At 36.5% G+C, this 18,190-nt stretch overlaps 1 protein-coding gene across 1 annotated transcript in view; it reads right to left on the reverse strand.

Annotated features, from left to right (window-relative positions):
* The window catches only part of LOC104506241 (DNA excision repair protein ERCC-6-like), a gene marked incomplete at its 3' end in the record, with an annotated part of 34,504 nt that overhangs the window by 13,599 nt on the left and 2,715 nt on the right, over positions 1 to 18,190 (reverse strand). The window contains exons 3-6 of the mRNA XM_010147131.1: positions 15,769 to 15,877; positions 13,192 to 13,906; positions 4,426 to 4,551; positions 572 to 730 (exon numbers count right to left, since the gene is read on the reverse strand). Coding sequence (XP_010145433.1) covers positions 572 to 730; positions 4,426 to 4,551; positions 13,192 to 13,906; positions 15,769 to 15,877 — 1,109 coding nt within the window. The remainder of the gene's footprint in view (positions 1 to 571; positions 731 to 4,425; positions 4,552 to 13,191; positions 13,907 to 15,768; positions 15,878 to 18,190) is intronic.

Below are 18,190 nucleotides of genomic sequence, written 5' to 3' on the forward strand. Positions count from 1 at the left end.
ACAACAATAATAAGCAGATGAAATTCCTCTGAATAACTTACTGTTTTTACCATTACTACTATTTTTTTGGCATGCATAATTCCCTGCCGATCAGAAACACTAACTTTCACTGCAAATCAGCTTGCTACTTCCTGTAAAGCACTTACCTGGTGGCTTGCCAGAACAAATATTTTAATGTAAAATTTAATAAATGGAACTAAAGGTATTACATCTAATTTAAAATTCCATATTGTGTAAACTATTGATATTAATGTAATTGAGTTTGTAAACAATCCATTTGTGGAAGCTAACCTTAGACACTGTATTGACCCAAAATATCTAGTGTGGCTCATCTGCAAAATGAAGCATCAATGCCTGGAATTCATTAAAAGTGTTACATGTTTAATTTTTCCTGCCCTACAGCTCCATTGTCTCGTAAAATTTTTCCTTTGATGTCCCCCACTAAAAGAATTAAAGGAATATTGTAATTGAAATGTCATTAATAATTCACAGGACCCTCCTCCACCAGCAATACATCTGATGAAATATTAATTGAGCTCCACAGACTGACAGTCTGCAGAGGAGCACTTGCCTGCAATTTGAACCACGACTCCTGATCTTGCTGTAGCTCAGACCTGCCAAGAAGGCAATTATCTGGATGGTCTTGCCCAATCCCATCTCATCTCCCAGAATTCCTCCTGCCTGCTGGCAGTGCAATTCCCAGAGCCACCTAACACCTGTCTGCTGGTACCTAAAAACAAGGAAAAAGAAGATAGCAAATGTTTGATAATACAGATCATAACAGAAAGTACTCATGAATTAATCATTTGGCAAGGTTCTTACACCAGTTACAGTAACATGCTGGATGTGTGTTTTACATGAGTGCTGTATTTACTAGGTCATACATTTTTGATGCATTCAGACATTACATGTGAATTTCATTCTTTATGCAACACTAAAACATTTCTAATTAAACTGATAGTTATAGTAATTAGAGGGTATTTTATTTATGTATATTTTCAGTGTTAAAAGCAAACTGGAAAGCTACTCTAACAAAGCCTTATCTCTTTAGAAAAGACAACATGTAAGGGTCTAGTAAATTACATTATTTGGAACATATACCTTGAACTGAAGGAAAAGCTTGACTTATGAGGGGTACAGACTTCATACATCACTGTGAAAACCAATCACATCTGCCAAAGCATGCTTTCTTTCATATAAATTCATTCAATAACATTTAGACTCTTTCAATGAAGAAAAAAAGCCAAACAAGGCAAAGTGTTTTGGAAGGCAAAATAGAAACTATACACGTGAATGGGATGCAGCAGAGCGTTACTGTGTATCAAGGCACGTTTTACTCCCAGTCATTCAGTGGAAATTAAAATACATTCCAATTAAAAGAAGTAGGCTAGAAAGCAAGATTTACAATGGCAAAATAAAAAGATGGAGATAACATGTTGGACTTCAGAATCACTTTAGGACACGCTTTTTTATAATTATATGAGACAGTGAGACCAGTAGGAATAACACAATACATGTGTGGGATAAATTGAGAACACAACAGAAAGAAATGAAGACACAGTATATTTAAATTACAATTAACCCCCCCCCACCCCCCCCACCCCCAAAAAAAACCCCACCAAAAAAATCCCATCACGTTCCAGCACTTCTGTGCCTTGTAACTTAGAAGAACAAGGTTACTGACATAATTTTCTTGATGACATGCATTCCTGGAGTGCAAAGTAAAGAGCAAAACAATTTTTTTTTTTTTAAGGATTGTTTATTTTAGGGCATTGTCTTGTATGTATTTCAATATCCTGTTTCATTCTTTGAACAAACAATATTTAAGAGTACTGACAGCTAATGACACTAATGTCTACAAAGTACTATTAAAAATCAATTTATGATGAGTTCTAGATAGATTTAGAGAACGTTAAATGGAGACAAACAGCTTAAGTAGTGAGAAAAAGATGATCCAAGAACAAATCCAACGGTTCAGACATCATACTACCTGCTGGTGTCTCTAATGCATTATGCATTATACCAAGTCCTTCAAAAACCCCTTTTATTAGAAATTAATTCACCTTAAAAATGCAACAATCTAAAAACAACCATGAAATGGCTTGCAGGATTAGCTATAATTGGGTTAAGATGCTACCATTACTACATTTTATGAAGGCAAAACATTTTCTGATGGAAATATTAAAGATTTTGAGAAAACTCTAATTCCAGGCAGAAGCTGCTCCCCTAGACTAATGTCTAGCATGTCTCTTCAGAAGACAACCATTCAAGAACTTCCTGGTATTATTTTGTATTATTTCTTAGGATTACATCCGGTGCTTAGAAGTTGGCTGCATTTATAAGCATCTTTCTCCCTCTCCACCCTTCTCCTGAGAAAGTTTCACAGTAAAGAATTTTGTGAAAAATTCTCTTCCAAGTGTATCTAAAACCAGAAATTACATAGGTGCTTTCTTTGCAGACTATAAACATGCAATAATTGCAACTATGCAAAATTTAAAGTACATCCCCCCAATATTTTTTATGGCTTCATGTAAAGATAATAAATTCTCTTTAATTAATATATTTGCACCAATTTTTAAGTTTTTGGTTCCCCCCCCCCGCCCCAAGTAACGTAGAAGTAAAATAAAAATATTGCCTCGTTCCAAAATAGTTATGTTGGCTGCATTTCACATGAGCAATCATGCTGTGATGCATGCTTCAAAATGCACCACAGCAGCTATCAGAGTTCAGCTGCATTGTTGCTGAGACAAAATTGCATTTCAGGGAAATCACACACGGAAAGCAAATAATGGAGAAACCTGGTTTCTTGTTTATACAGACAGCATTCTCTCAGGCTAAATGCAGACAGTTTAAGGCAACATTTCTAAGTCAGTCTTGCTCACGATGTTTTGTTTTATTCCACAGCAGTACCAATGGTATTCTTGCTGAACATTCCTCAGAGCAGACAAGTATATAGGGAAGAAACAGACTGTCCACTTCAACAAGCTTACCAAAGAACAAAGTTAAGGGTCTACTATTTCTAATGTGAGCTAATTTGAAATTCCATTCAACTATGCAGGGAGATCACTTACAGTGTGCTGCCATACACCTCTTTGCATCAATATTCTCCCTTGTTTTGCACTAAACTTGCTCAGAACTCAGAGTTTAATGCCTATTGACTATGCCCTTCCTACACTGGAGATTTCAGCATTTAAGTTACAAGTCATTCAACTCAATTGATCTTTCTAACCACTTAGGAAGTTTTGCCAACTGACTCATGCTTGCAGGGATACCCTTCATTAGCAAGGCTGATACCTCTAAGAGTAATTTTCAGTTGTCTGCCCTATTTCAATTCCCTTCAGGTTGCTAAGACCACACATCCGTTCTCAGGATGATTACTTCTGCAGTACCTTTGCATAAACAACTGGAGACCACATATTGGCTGTGTATGGTCCTGGCAACCAAGTCATTAATTCAATTCCATTTCAGAGCTAGTGCTTTCCTTCTGAGGAACTGCAGGACAACAGTAATAATTTCTTTGAGGTTAAGACTAAGTGGTCCTGTTGGAAGGGATACCACGCATGGCCGTTATAAACCAGGGCTTTCTACTACACTAATGGTAAGATTTTAGAGAGTTAGCTTTTGAAAGAGATGATGATTTTTTCCTGCTGTGTGAAATGCTGCTAACAAAAATGAATTCAAGCCTATTACGTATGAAAGTTAAGGGAGATTATGGATGAAGTTAACTTGTCAGCTGCTAGCTTGTTTGGGCTGCCTTTTGTAAATAGCTTTTTGAGATGAACCTGACAGGCACCACGGTCTCAGAAACTGAACAGAAGGCAGTCATGTCCAAATCTCTATTCCAGCATTAAATAACTAAAGAATGAGTTGTAGAGTGTTTTCCATCTACTAAAGGAATTAAGACTGCACTCTCCATATTTTAAAATTTTACTGGGCAAAATATTCAAGACTTATAATATGAATTATAAGTAGTTACTCTGAGTAAGCTTTGAGTAGTTAAAGAAATAGTTGTCTATATTTTTTGCTGGCAGAAAACTTCACTCACTCCACCCAATCAAAGAAACACCTACACTTTGTGTTTTCATTTATCACAGCTTGCTAACACCTTGTTCTTCAAAGTAAAGTTGTTCTACCACTCCACACCTGAGTTAAAAGAAAGTACTTATCAATAAAAGAAGGCATTTATAAAAACAGACAAGGAGAGCTTCTCATTTCATAGCCATCTGTATTTTCATGGAACTGCATTTTGTGCTTGTAATAAATTAGTTCCTTTGAGGTTTGATCCTGATGCCTTTTTTAAAGAAGTAAGGCTACAGAAACAAGTAAAAGTTACAGAAAAGGGCATGCAAAAATCACTTTGACTGTTATTACTACTATTAACAGCATACAGAAACATAATATTAAAATAAAGTACACAATACATACTTAAAAAGCTTTTTGAGGAGAAATCCTGGTACTCTGAAACCCTCTTCAAATTCAATGTCACTTTCTTCAGAAAGTTCCTCAGCTATTTGTTGTTCTTTGTCCTTCAAACGTTCTTTTTGCCACCTCCTAGAGTGATGCAAGGAGTCAATATTCAATTATTGCACAGAAAAGACACTATATGAAAAATACACTGAATTTTCGATCAGGTAAAAACCGAACAAAATGCATTCTTTGATGTCATGATTTAAATAGTAATCCTTTGGAGCAGAGAATTATGCAAGTAAATGCTCAAAATATCTGTCATATTTAAAGGTGCATGCACTCCTGACTAGCTAGTTATGAGTCTTCAGAGTTTTATAGCTAGTTACAGATTTTCATAGATAAAAATACTAATACAATGGAATCAACCAAAAAAATCTGGCTAACTTAAAATTAATAAACATCCATAAAAACTCCCTCAAAAGTATCAACAAAGCTTAGATATTCCAAAGCTGTTTTATTAATTGAACCAAATACTTAAATAACTTCCTTTGCCTGGAGACATGTTCAGCAGTGTATAGTCTTATGGAGAGAATTCAGTTGGAAAAATCACCATTTTGGGGTGACGTGCTCTGAAATGTTCATCAGTCATTATTTAGAGAATGAGGTTTCTCAAACTTTGAAATTACAGTGGTTTTGTGGTCTGCAGCTTCATCTTATTTGGACTCTAGGAAGGTTAGAGAATTACCTTCCTGTCCCTTTGTCAATCCGTGCCCCCCATTTTTGAAATGTACCAAAGGATGGCAACTTCCAAGAAAATGATGGACTCGCATTTTAGTGACCCCAAAACATCTACCTGTAGTAGTAAAGTGTATGCCACTGCTAGCTGGGAATGTACTAACCCATCAGGAGCACTTCACTGACCATTTGGGTTTTGCTGGAATGAAAATGCCCATGAAATGCCTATGAAAATGCCCTTTGCTGCCGGCACACTGAATGTGGTGTATAAACTGACAAAATCCCTACAGAAACCAGCAAGCTACAGAAGAGATGGAAAACATCCTTAGGTTACTGTTCTGGATGCAATGCAAAAGCAGACATATTTCATATAATAAAAAGGCTGAGGGAGACCGTATAGTCTAGAAGTATCTCTCAATATAGAACAAGATGACTGAAATTGTTCAGGTTCCAAAGAACTGTAAATAGTAGTGGTGGGATGGAAAGAAGCAAATGGAAAATTCAGGCCAAAAAAAAAAAAATAAAAAAGGTTAAGCACCTAGCACTGAAATCTACTGAATTAAATGACAAATGGCATGCCAAGTGAGATGCTGGAAAACTCATCTGACCACTCTTTTAACTTTACATTGAAGAAACTGGAGAATGCACTCCTGAACAGTCCTGCAGTAACTGGGTGGAGGAGGATGTATCTTTCCAGTACATCTCCAGTTTCTGAATGACAAACATTACAGGTTGAGTGAATAGTTCCATTTCCCTCCTGGTAACATTTTACCATTTATTCATTACACAAACAGCTTTCTGTTAGCTTAGGTTGCCTCTGCAGCAGGGAGGGGGGGGAAAAAAAAAAAAAAAAAAGAGGCATGGCAGGATAATGGATTAACAGCATTCTAAAAAGCAAAGCACACTCCCCCTCCCCAAAACACACCCCATATTCTGGGAAAAAGGATTTCTGAACTATTTAAAAACATCAGGAAATTCACATTTTCCTCTCTTTAACAAAAAAAAAATTTAGAAGTTATTTATCCTGATTTTTCTGTTAAGCTCTGCAACGCCTTCAAGACTTTGAAGATAAACAGCATCTAGAGGTTGACATACAAAGTGTATTCTATTTTCAGCCTTGCTACGCACAATCCAGTGTGCTTTAAACTTATGGGCTGAGTGCCTTATGTTTTTAAATGTACTAGCCAAATTTTATCCATCTTGAGAAGAAGAAACATAGTCATAAAAATGTTAGTTAATTTCTGGCCCAAACTTGACAGCATCATCAGCTACAGAAACTAACTTAAACCTTTTTATTACCTTGATTTATATCCTGACCAAACTAGTCAAAAGGAGGGAGATAGAAGTCACTGGTAAAATTTCTCTCAAACTGCCCATAAGACAGCTACCATCCTGACATTTTGCACCTCCAACCTGGCAAACAAAGCTGAAGGCACTGTAAACCATCTCAAGCATTGCTTCAGCCACGCTTCTATTTAGCTTAGTCATGTTAAGAGCAGACACAGCCAGCACAACGTCACATACAGTACCGTAACTCCTTACGGCATGATATGAGAAGTGCCTTCTCCACTGAAGAAAAATCCTCTCAGCTAAAACCATTTTAAATCAAATGTGATTTAAATTTTCTACCCTGTATACATCAGTGAATAAAAAACCCCCACAACCACAAAACCAAACAAAACAGGGAATGAAGGTCTAGTGTTCTCCTTCCATTTTTAAACTACATAACCAGATCTGGGGGCAATTAAACCAACCAATGATGTCTGTCTTGCTAAGGACATCACCCTGCATTTTCTGGTATGAAATAGGGTGAAAACACTAAAAGAGACTTTTCTTGCTGTTAGGACATTCAAAATCATCTTCATGGGATCTGCAAACTCACGAGACTTAAGTTCAAGCTGCATTTTCTCCAGTGGCAGCGTGAATAGTGTTTATCTTGTCTTCCTGACCACTTACTTCAGTGAAACTTATTGAAACTTCCACTTAAAGGTTGCCATATCCCTGGCAAATTTGTTTAAAAAAACTTGGATTAGGAACAAGAGAACAGGGAAGAAGTTCAACATTTACACAAAATCACAATCCTACACCCTTTCTTGTGAAAAAAAGCTAATTATGGCAGGTTTCTAGATCAGCTTTTCATCAGTATCTTTCGAGAAAAATACTTAACAGTCTGCCTTATGGAACCAGTCACAAACTTGGAACTGTGATACTGTTTTATTAAGCAAAAATAAACAGTCATCTCCAAATATACTCAAGTTACACTAATTGTCAAAAACAATTGCAGTGAAAAACTAAGACAATGCAGTGCTGGACAAGTTTAGAGAGCCAGCTTCACAGGAATATATTTTGATCTTTAAAGACAAGAAACCTTCAGAGGCAAAAATCATGATGGAGAGAAAAAGCAGCATATACAAGGAAAAAAAACCGAAGACAGACAAAGATAGTTTTCAGTTTTCTGATTAAAAAATGATGAATTGCTGATGTTTATTATTGGATTGTTCTTATTTTGTTATATGAAATCATGTATCCAGTTAAGTAGTAAAAAGAGAACTTACTAAAATAATATAAAGTGTCAATGTTTTCCCCACAGATAGTTTTATATACCTATCAACGCAGGAAAGGAAAGCCCTATCTTAAACTAGCACTCTGTTAAATGTTTGACTTAGGAAAACACCATTCATGCTCTGGCATGATATGATACATTCTAGAGGCACAACAAAAAAATGTGTTTATTTTTCATAGAATCATAGAATGGTTAGGGTTGGAAGGGACCTTTAAAGATCATCTAGTTCCACCCCCCCTGCCATGGGCAGGGACACCTTGCACTAGACCAGGTTGCTCAAAGCCGCATCCAGCCTGGCCTTGAAGACAGCCAGGGATGGGGCATCCACAGCTTCTCTGGGCAACCTGTTCCAGTGCCTCACCACCCTCTCTGTGAAGAATTTCTTCCTGACATCTAATCTAAACCTCCCTGATTTCAATTTATACCCATTACCCCTTGTCCTGTCACTACAGGCTCTTGTAAAAAGTCCTCTCCCAGTACCCTTGTAGGCCCCCTTCAGATACTGGAAAGCTGCAATGAGGTCTCCTCGGAGCCTCCTCTTCTTTTTGTTCAGTGCTACAAAGTTGTACTATCAGGCACAAATGGTCAATTATTCTTCCGAGTTCCATAAAAAGATCAACCATTCAAATTGACAAATGCTGACAGTTATTGATTCAGACTGTGTCATAACTGGAACTGAGACATGTCAGAACTCGATTATTTTATCTGACTTCGTTATGACAAGACTCAAACCAAGGAAGTAAACTCGTACTCGCCACACTAAAATCAAAACAATTGTAGATTACAAAGCTTCCCAAGCGACAACTAGGTGAAGAATCCCTATTAAACTCAAGCAGGGTAATATTTTGTACAAGATTTTGCTTCTAATTCTGTATTGCGATATTAATCGCCACCAGCCAACACTGGAGCTTCAGCCTCCCCTGGGAAGAGACAGATTGCCCTCTAGTGTACATTACAAAAAGTGATCCAGAAACAAACAAGAAACGTTTCTGAGATCAGAAACATAACTATTGTATTTTCTGCAAGAAGCGTGACAAATGTTTTCTCTTAAACTACATATTCTTAGAACTTGAACTAATAAGTACTGTACTTATTTTTCCTAAAGGTTTATTTTATGCACACTCTCTGTTACTTTAGTGAACTGTATAATTACATAAGCTGTAGTATTGAAGGCTCTTCCAAAGGTCTGGTTTCCCCTCAATTACCAGTTTAAAGAAAAAGCAGCACTTTGTTTTTACCACTAAGAACTTTCAAAGTTTGAAGAAGCTATTCACTTTTTGAAAGTTTGTGAACTTAATGTAAGACACTGTATTAAGATATTCTATATTTCTTCAAAATTGTAAATATCTAAAATGGTTGAAGCAATGGGAGGTCAAACACTACTTGCTAGATCAGAATGGTCAGTTGGGCATTGTACCTTTCTCCAGAAGTTAAACTTGAGAGGGAGAATCAGCAATAGCTCATATTTGACTTAACTACACAGTAACTTATTGACCAAATACACACCTCAGTTAATCATTATTGGTACGCCTGAACAATCAGAAAATATAGGTTTTACTACATCACCAAGGTCCTTTGAAAATAAGAGCATGACCTGTGAGAAATCTATTTTAAATTATCCATGGTCACTGACATAAACAATTTTATCCTGAAAGTGCAGTATGAAAACCATGTATCATACAATTAAATCTTTCTTAATAGAAGAATGTATTCAGATACTAATCCCATTTCCCACTTACTGCAATACCCTGGAAAGAAATTCTGCATCCAATCATGAGCACAATCTGACTCAAAAAAAACCCAAAAAAACACCCCCAAAAAAACCAAACCCAAAACAGACAGGAACCAAGCTGAGTGTTTAATATAGTTTGCATTTCTGAAGCACAATATGTTTTCTATTTTAGACAGTTAAGAATCCCTTACAGATTATTCTAATTTGCTAAATTGAAGCATTCAGCATTACTTTTCTGATCTAACTTTTTATGGTCTATAGGGGTGGATTTAATTGGTACGTCCTAACAGATGAAATACATGCAGTTAGTACCACAAGTCTCCATAAGTAAATTAAGACTGATGTAGACAATTACACACTTGAGCTTAGAATGAAAGGTATACTCAGCAAGTGAGGCAAAATACATCTTCATTTGTGTCCTGGCTTTGTCATTTTAAAGAGCAGTTACGATGCTCTAAGAAAGTATCTTTCAGGAACGGTGATATTTAATCCTTTTTAAATTTATAACTATGAAATATCAAGAGATTCCATGACTCAGACACTTCAGAGGGAGCTAGCATATGAAAACTGACCTGATTTGAGAGAAAAAAACCCCTTATTTATAAGCAAATTTTATTTTTTTTGTTTGATTCTTTGTATTAACTGCATTGAATGCTGATAGCCACAACTTCCAGCTCCTCAGCTGCTCGGATGTCGCTTGGGAGCCATGGAAAGTAGTAGCTTTCCTAGCCTTGCCTGTGAGCGCTTGACAGCAACTGAATGAAGAGCTATGCACATAATAATACTCCACAAACCATACTGAATACTCAAGAAAACACAGATATGGCACTTAGGTCCCATAACAAGACATGTTAACTTTTACTTTTTCACATTCCACTGATCACACCTTGCTTTGAGCGATTAGGCCAACAACTGCAAGTAGCCTTCAGATGGAAAGAGTTGGGTGCTCTCCTGCCCGCCCTGTTTACTGCTGAAAACACCAGTTCCTGTTCTGAAAACAGTCTCTTGTTCTGGAGATGCTTTGCAGTCCTGCAGTTAGCTAATTATCATGCTTTAACAACATCATCATATTTTCCCCTTGACACAGACCAATCTCCTCAAGTCCCATATCTGAAAAGTTTTAATGTAAAGGAAACTCATTTCAGGCTTTAAGAGTGTAGGACTGTATTCAGCACCAAGCACAAGACTAGATGTTCAGAAGACTAAAGTAATCCTAAAGGATTTTCTCCTGCCTCTCTCAGGGGTAAAATATAACATAATCTCACCCATTAATTTGCATTTAAAAGTAAAACTGACATGAAACAAGGCATAAATGTAAGCAAATGACAGCAGTTCTATAGCATTCTTAATATGTTTCTTAATTCACTACATTTTATTTTCTCATGGCATTTCCCATAATGAAGATTACCTGGGGGTGTCAGCATAAAAACGTCAATGTGGACAGCTGCAGCTTAACAGCCACAATAACTGCAGCTATGAAATTTTTAAGAGATGTAGTGTTTTGGTAGCAATTACAGTTATTGATATTTCTAAAATTCATTTAGGCTTTTATTGTAACTTTAGTAACCAAAAGAAATGTACTCTATGATATGACTTTGCAAAGGATAAATTGTCACAATCTTAACGTTATTAAAAAACGTGTTTGAATGAATTTAAATTGCGAGTCATATTAAAACTTTCAATCAAAATAAATTACTCTTGATGAAAACACTGAATTAAAAATGATTTAATATTGGTCTAATTTAAATGTGAAGAGTACAGTTTTATTCAATAAAATAGTAAATATTTTACCAATTAAGTACAATTAATTTTCGTTAATACATCCAATAAAAAACATATTTCTCTTTGACCCTTTGGACATTGTTCAGATTAGCCTCTTGCTGAAATTTTCTATTCAAGAGCAATAAACTATGCTTTAACTTTGAGAAGCAGCATCTTGAGATTGCGAACCTATTGTCTCATACCAGCTCCTCATCTGCCTTTGTAACCTGGGATGTGAAAGCAAAGTTGGGCTTTTCCCGTTTGAGGTTTTGTTACCAGTAATTCTCTAACTATGAATACCTCTGCTATCAGAAGATACCTCCTCCACAGCAGCTCAGGCTCTCACCACAGGAAGAGATGGTGTTTATGCCTCTATTTCTTGACCCTTTCACTGATACAGCTGTGTTTAAATCGTAAGGTTTTATAATTCCACAGAAGTGTAAAATTTCAGTCTCCCAAGCAGTAACCAAATTCCTGTGCTAGGACTTAACCACTGTATCAACCACCCTTTACTGACCACCCTAATCTGTTCTTCCTTTCAATCTAGAGCAGCTGTTTTCAAGTTAGAATCCATGATTTTCTAGAGGACTATAAAACTACTTGAAGGACATTCACTAAAGGTAATTAATTAAAAGCAAGCATGCTATGAACAAGCTGAAGTTCATTATATGAAGCTCAACAGTTATACTAGAAAAGAGACAATTTACCAGTGGTTAGAAAACAATAGAAACGAACAAAACAACCATTTTGGTGATCTTGACCTTTTGACTCCCAGTACGTGCAGAAATGCTTCTTAACTTGACTGGCATGTCTAGTTAGCATTTTAACAGCTTAATAAATAATATGTCACTTCATTGCTCCCTCAAAATGTTTTCCAGGCAATTGTGAAAATGGAAAATTTGCTCATTCTAATTGTTAGGAACTCAACAGCTATGCTATTAGTAGAGAAAACATCTCAACAGTGCACTGTAGCTACATAGAGATCATCAACACACACGTTATACAAATTTCATATATCACAGATCAGCACAAGGTGTTTCAGCTGCCGTTTTCAAAAATAACTTGTGTTTTTAGCTGTATTTCCCCACCTAACATGCTATTTATTTAATAGAAGATGCTGATTCTCCTTAGAAACCTTACTCAGTTTACAACCTTAGGTCATCATTGCAAAAGATGACACCACTACTACCACTACTGTCACTGTCTCTTTAGATAAGGATGTTTTTACCCCCACATTCTCATAAAGAACAGAGGAAAATCACTGTCAAACAGAGCAGTTCTTTTTAGACTTGTTTAGACTTAGCAGCAGCATAAATGTCCAGTCTTCATTACTTATGTCTTGTAGTGTAAGTTACAAAGGAGATGTGCTAATAATGAATATCAGTATAGTTCTGTCCAGTATAAATTTTTACAAGTCTAAATTCAAAATATTCTTTTAATATTGATTTTCAAATAAATTTGTTAGCCATATAAACTATATGTAAGTGCTTTGGATTTCAATAAACTAACAGATTCTGCAAAAAGAGTAGGTAAATATCATATATTCAAATGATTTCTTCTTGCCTAGCAGTTAATTATTTAAAGCCAAAAACTAAGCATCTCACTCCACACCATACCAAAGATATGTCTCTCAGAGAAATGAGATTTTAAAGGTGGGTACATGACCTATGGACAAAAGCAGTACTCAAGTGTAAAGCTGCCAAGCAATATGTTGTTTTATAGATATACTCAATTTTGGGTGCATTCACAGTTTTGCAAATAATACACACACACTGATACACAGCTAGCTTTTTACTGAAGGACCTATAACAATCAGAAAAATCTAATTGCAAAGCCCTTGTAATTAAGAGGTATGATAGACTCCTTTTGGAAGGCTATGATCATTCTGTCTCATTTTCCTTACTTCAACTCCTAGCAGCGTATTACAGATATTGACAAATGATGTTGAACATGTGAAGGGCAAATGTTACTAATAAAAACGCATAGAACCAACCTTAGCCGCTGTTTATAATAGCCTTCATCTCCATCATCTCTCCACCTTTTTACTTTGCGCTTCCGTGGTGTATGCTCTTCTTCCTCAGAGCTTGGAATGAAGTCAGCATCACCTTCAGCTTCTTTAAAATCTCTCTTCAGCAATTTTTTTCTTTTTCTTGACAAATGCTTGAGTTCATAATCAGAGTTACTCTCAGCATGAGAAGATGCCTGCTCTTCCTCCTCTTCTGGATCAAATAGCTCCTCATCAGGTACATACTCAGACTCTCCACTATTATCCTCCTGTTCGTGCCTGAACTTCTTAGCCTCACAGTATTTCTTTTCTTTTGGAATCTTTGCCTTTGAGTGAATCTTAAGAGCATGCTTCTGAAGTTTTCTCATGTGTTTTAAGTGCTTATCTGATTTTGACAGGGCTTTACCCCTTTCTTTGTTAGTAGAAGATGCAGGAGCTAGGTGCTGAACGTTCTTGGCTTGTACGTTCTTCTTTGCTCCTTTGCGAAGGGATAACTTCTTTCTTTCAGATGACAGCTTAGCTTGGTCTTCTAAGTACTTCTCAAAATCAGATGCTTCATTTAGCATTAACTGCCGTGTCTTCCTCTCCGGCTTCTGAGGTATTTTACTTCCAAATGGAGTCATCTGGCCAGTACGAATAAGCTCTTCCCACTTTGTTTCCTGAACAGGCATAAGCATACTGCCCAGACATGATGGACCTGGTTCTACAACAAAAATCAGAACATCCAACATTTAACACCTTCTGAATAACATAAACACAGGAACAACGCTGTTTTGTTTTCCCAAAGTTTTATGTGCATCCAATTCAGTTTTTATATACTATTTAGAACTCCAAACTACTATCAGACATAATACCTTAAGTTCAAAAAAGGCAAAACCCAACAAACAGAAGGCCAGAAAAGTCAGACTGTAGCTTTTAATTCAGACAAATTCTCAAACTTCATATAGGAAAATTACAGATACTATGAAAATGCACATGCTTCTGAAAAAATAAACTACCATAAAATTACAGATCCCCATGGCACACATGATCTCTGATGTGCTCCTTATGCTGTCAATTCAATCCATGTCACCATGTTCAGGGCAAGAAACCACTGCATTCCCATATGCAGTAATGTTGTCCACTTCTATTTTTGTTATTGATTTTTCAATCCTATACATAAGCTTGAAATTTGACATTTCCATTACCATGCCAGGGCAGACACAAATCTTACATAAAAGACTGTCTTCTCAAATGCTTCAAAAAATAAAAACAGAAAACAAACCCCATCTTCCTACTCTACAACACTAACATTAGGATTATGATTTAAAAGTCAGATTGGCTGCATGGCCTGTTACCATAAAAGAGCGCTGCAGTTAAACTGCATACACAGTTACTATACATATTAACACAAATTGGTGTTTGAAACCAAAGAGGGAGAAAAGCTCTTGAATTCAGGAAGCTGAAGAGGAATTTCAGCTTCAAATCTATTATTAGGGCCCAAAATTTCATAATAGCTGTACCACAACTGCCAGCATGGCATGCTACTGTATATGGTCCCATTTAATGTTTGGTATTTATCACAAAAACATGTTTAAGGAGTAATAATGATGCATCAGGCATGAAACTCCTCCCTGTCCACCCCCTTAGTTTCTCAGACTACTGGAACTGCTCAACTCCATTTCTTCTGTCCTGGGCTGCACTCACTTCCTAGTTACATTTCACCAGAGTGAGTGCCTGAGTTTTACTACATGAACCTATTCAAAGAAAAGGACTAAAGATGCTTTTCTTAGTAGAAAAGTTTACTGAGCTTTTGACTCTAAGTTTCATTGAACCAGGACAGAAGCATGAGCTCTGCAGGATGTGGAATCCCCTCCAGCTACATCTGCAATGGATAAATGGCACAAAGAGTTTACACCTCTGCAAACAACAATATAACCCAAAGGTGATACGCAGATGTCAAGTGTGGTCCAAACCTGCCCTGCAGAATACTGCAGATTAGTGACTGCAGTCAAGACACAGCTGTGCTGGAGTTACAAAATCTAAGGTCAGTTATCACAGAGCAATGAGAAAGAACACCTAGTGAAACACAGAGAAAAATGCCCTGCTCTGGAAGAAGCCTTTTTGTTTTTTTCTTTTTAAATCACACTGCAGCCTGAAAAAGAGCAGCACTTCCTGTTTCCATTTCTAGTGATACTTCCCAACAGTAAGAAAAACCAATTTTGTTAATGCTGATTGATAGCATCCAGCATATAAAATGTAATTCAAACATGATGTTAGTCATCTTTATCAAATTAGCTGTGAAAAAATGTTAGGATTTCCAATTTATTAAGCCCAATACTCTAACGTGCCTCAGCCATCCCTACTGGGCTGAACGTGGATTAACATCCAATTTTTAAAACTTCCCACATGAATATGCCAAGATCTGCAGTTCTGCAGGTGCAAAGAATAAGCATTATTATCTCTCCCTTTGAAAGCAAACCACTGAAATTTATTTCCTTACTGGCAAAGATCATGCAAACTAGCTTCAAACAAAAAAAAGGCATTGCATCAAAGTGGAACAGAACTTTCAGCCTTCTCTCATACCTTCATCTTCCTCGAATTCAACCTCATTTAATTTATCAAGAACTTCTGTTCCAGCAAGAATTGCCTGGAGACGCTTTTGTTTTGCTTTGATCTTCTTTAGCTGTTGCTCCTGGAATGACAAGCAGATACAGAATTTAATTTCTAATGTGGCTCATAAACATGATAACCTTTTAAACAAGACTAAATACATTTGCAGCATTTTCCACCAGAATCTCATATGCAAATGTTCACATTTGAAAAAAAAATTGCAAAAAGTGTCAGCATAATATCTGCAGGGCTCCAACCCACAGAACACACACAATTTTGTGTGTGCAATCACCTTATGACATACATCCAGTAAGATCAGGTTGTTCATGGACACAAGTTTCACATGGACGTTACACATTTCTATGTACAGCTATTGAGGTCATTTTATGAATGTGCTGATTCTAGTGAAGAAAGCCCATCAAGGGGGTTAGTGAGATGCACAGAGAATGCCAAGAGATTTGTTAATGATTTGCAAGACTGGATTAATGTTAATAAGCCACTGAAAACAGCTATAAGATTTAATAAGATTTATTTATCATCCCAGAAGTTTTGGAATGTTTTGTTAGAAAGAAACTGGAAATGTAAAATTAGTCCATCTTCTTAATATATGTCTGTACAGAATTCATTCAGGAGTGGTTGCAGATAATTTACCAGCAAAACCAAAGTGAACTGACTTAAAAATAAAAAAGGAAGAAAAATCAACACTACAGATGCTATAACAAGTGCAGTTCATTACTGCTATGAAAGTAACTCATAGCTAGCTCTTCTGCTACATTGTTTATCTCACTGTAATATCCTCAACTGTGTATTTATTGGTGGTGTTGTGATTCCTGGCTGTTGCTGTCTTTTGATTTATGAAACAAGGAATTCCAACCAGTAAAATAAAGACACAGGCAAGGTAACTCTCCATATTTGTAACTCTCATTCTTTGGAAATATTTTCTTACCTAGAGAGGCACATACTTCCCTAAAAATCAAGTTCATGGCAAAATGAGCCAATTTTTTTTTTCTTTTTGGTGAAGGACAGTTCACTAGCCTGCCCACGTCTCCATGTAGCAATTTTCAAATGACAAAAGGTAAGCATATACATGTATGGTACAATATATTATCTCCTGTGTGTGCATCATTATCCTTGCTGCCAGAGTACTTACTTTCATAAAACACTCCCTGTATGACAGCTCAAAGGAAATAGCTGTCTTGTAACAGTCATTAGCTTCCCATTTGTCTCAATAATGGAAGAATTCAGTCTTCTTTAGGAATCTTTAAAAAAATACTACAAAAGGAAGAGTATTAAAAGGTACTTCTCCATGCAAAAAGTAGCTCAATACCAGCTTTAAATACACTGTCTGCCTCCAAACAGCCTCCAAAACACTTGAGATTATTAGGACCACTTTTAAAAATTATAGTTTTCACACAGGGATTTATTTTTACACTTCAAGGTCTGTAGAGATGTCCAACAACAACCTCGCAACGGGATTTGAACTTCCCCTGCAACTAACACTTGCGTAAATTACCTCAAGTAAAATGAAAACAAACTAAATACAGTGTTTAATTACATGATCACTCTTTAGTGGTAAGTCTGGTTTAATGTACTTCTTCCCACTACTTCCAGTAACTTGTTCCTAGTCCTGTGCCACTCTTCACTACTGTCCCTCTCACTCTCTCAATCGGCCAAACTGTGAGCACAGAGTTATCCAAGTTGCTGAAACGGTCAAGGTTAAAACTTAAACAACTGAGTATGTTGGTGGTAAATGGCCCAAGACTGGAAAGAAGCTTCTGAGGGCAAAGGACAGTGAGTTTTTCATTCAGGTTTATCATTACAGAAAATACTAGGGAGCATTTCTCTCGGATGGTGAGCTGAACAAAGTGCTACACTCCTGACCAGGAGAAGTTTCCCTTTTCTCAAATCTTTTTCTTCCTATTCACAGCTGTATTCCCTATTCCTTACATTACCCTGATGCCTACTAGATTGCTCTACAAGCTCCTTTAACTTACTAGTCTGGCAGAAAAAAAACTGAAGCAGTTTCTGCCAAATCAATGAGTTAGGCTCACAGAAAGGAATGATGTGTACTGATACAAGAATGATACAGACAAGGAAAGAGGATTAAGGAACTGAAGGTAGGGAATGAAGACCATAAGAGACAAGATTTAGGTCAACTACTGAATCCTGGAATTTCAGTTTTACAGCTTGTTCTGAAACTCAGATTTAAAAAAAAAAAAAAAAAAATCAGCTCTCACTTTCACATCTTCAAATTAGTTATTTACATGTTTTGGGAGAAAACCACACCATTTAAAAGGGAAGGAGCAGCAACTGTAGACTGACTGAACAGTAAGCAAGAATTATATCACATGACTCAAATCTTAATCCAAAGTACAAGTTAAGTGTTGTCAGCAGG

The sequence above is a fragment of the Eurypyga helias genome, unplaced genomic scaffold (genome assembly GCF_000690775.1).
Source record: "Eurypyga helias isolate BGI_N326 unplaced genomic scaffold, ASM69077v1 scaffold9332, whole genome shotgun sequence".
Classification (NCBI taxonomy): domain Eukaryota; kingdom Metazoa; phylum Chordata; class Aves; order Eurypygiformes; family Eurypygidae; genus Eurypyga; species Eurypyga helias.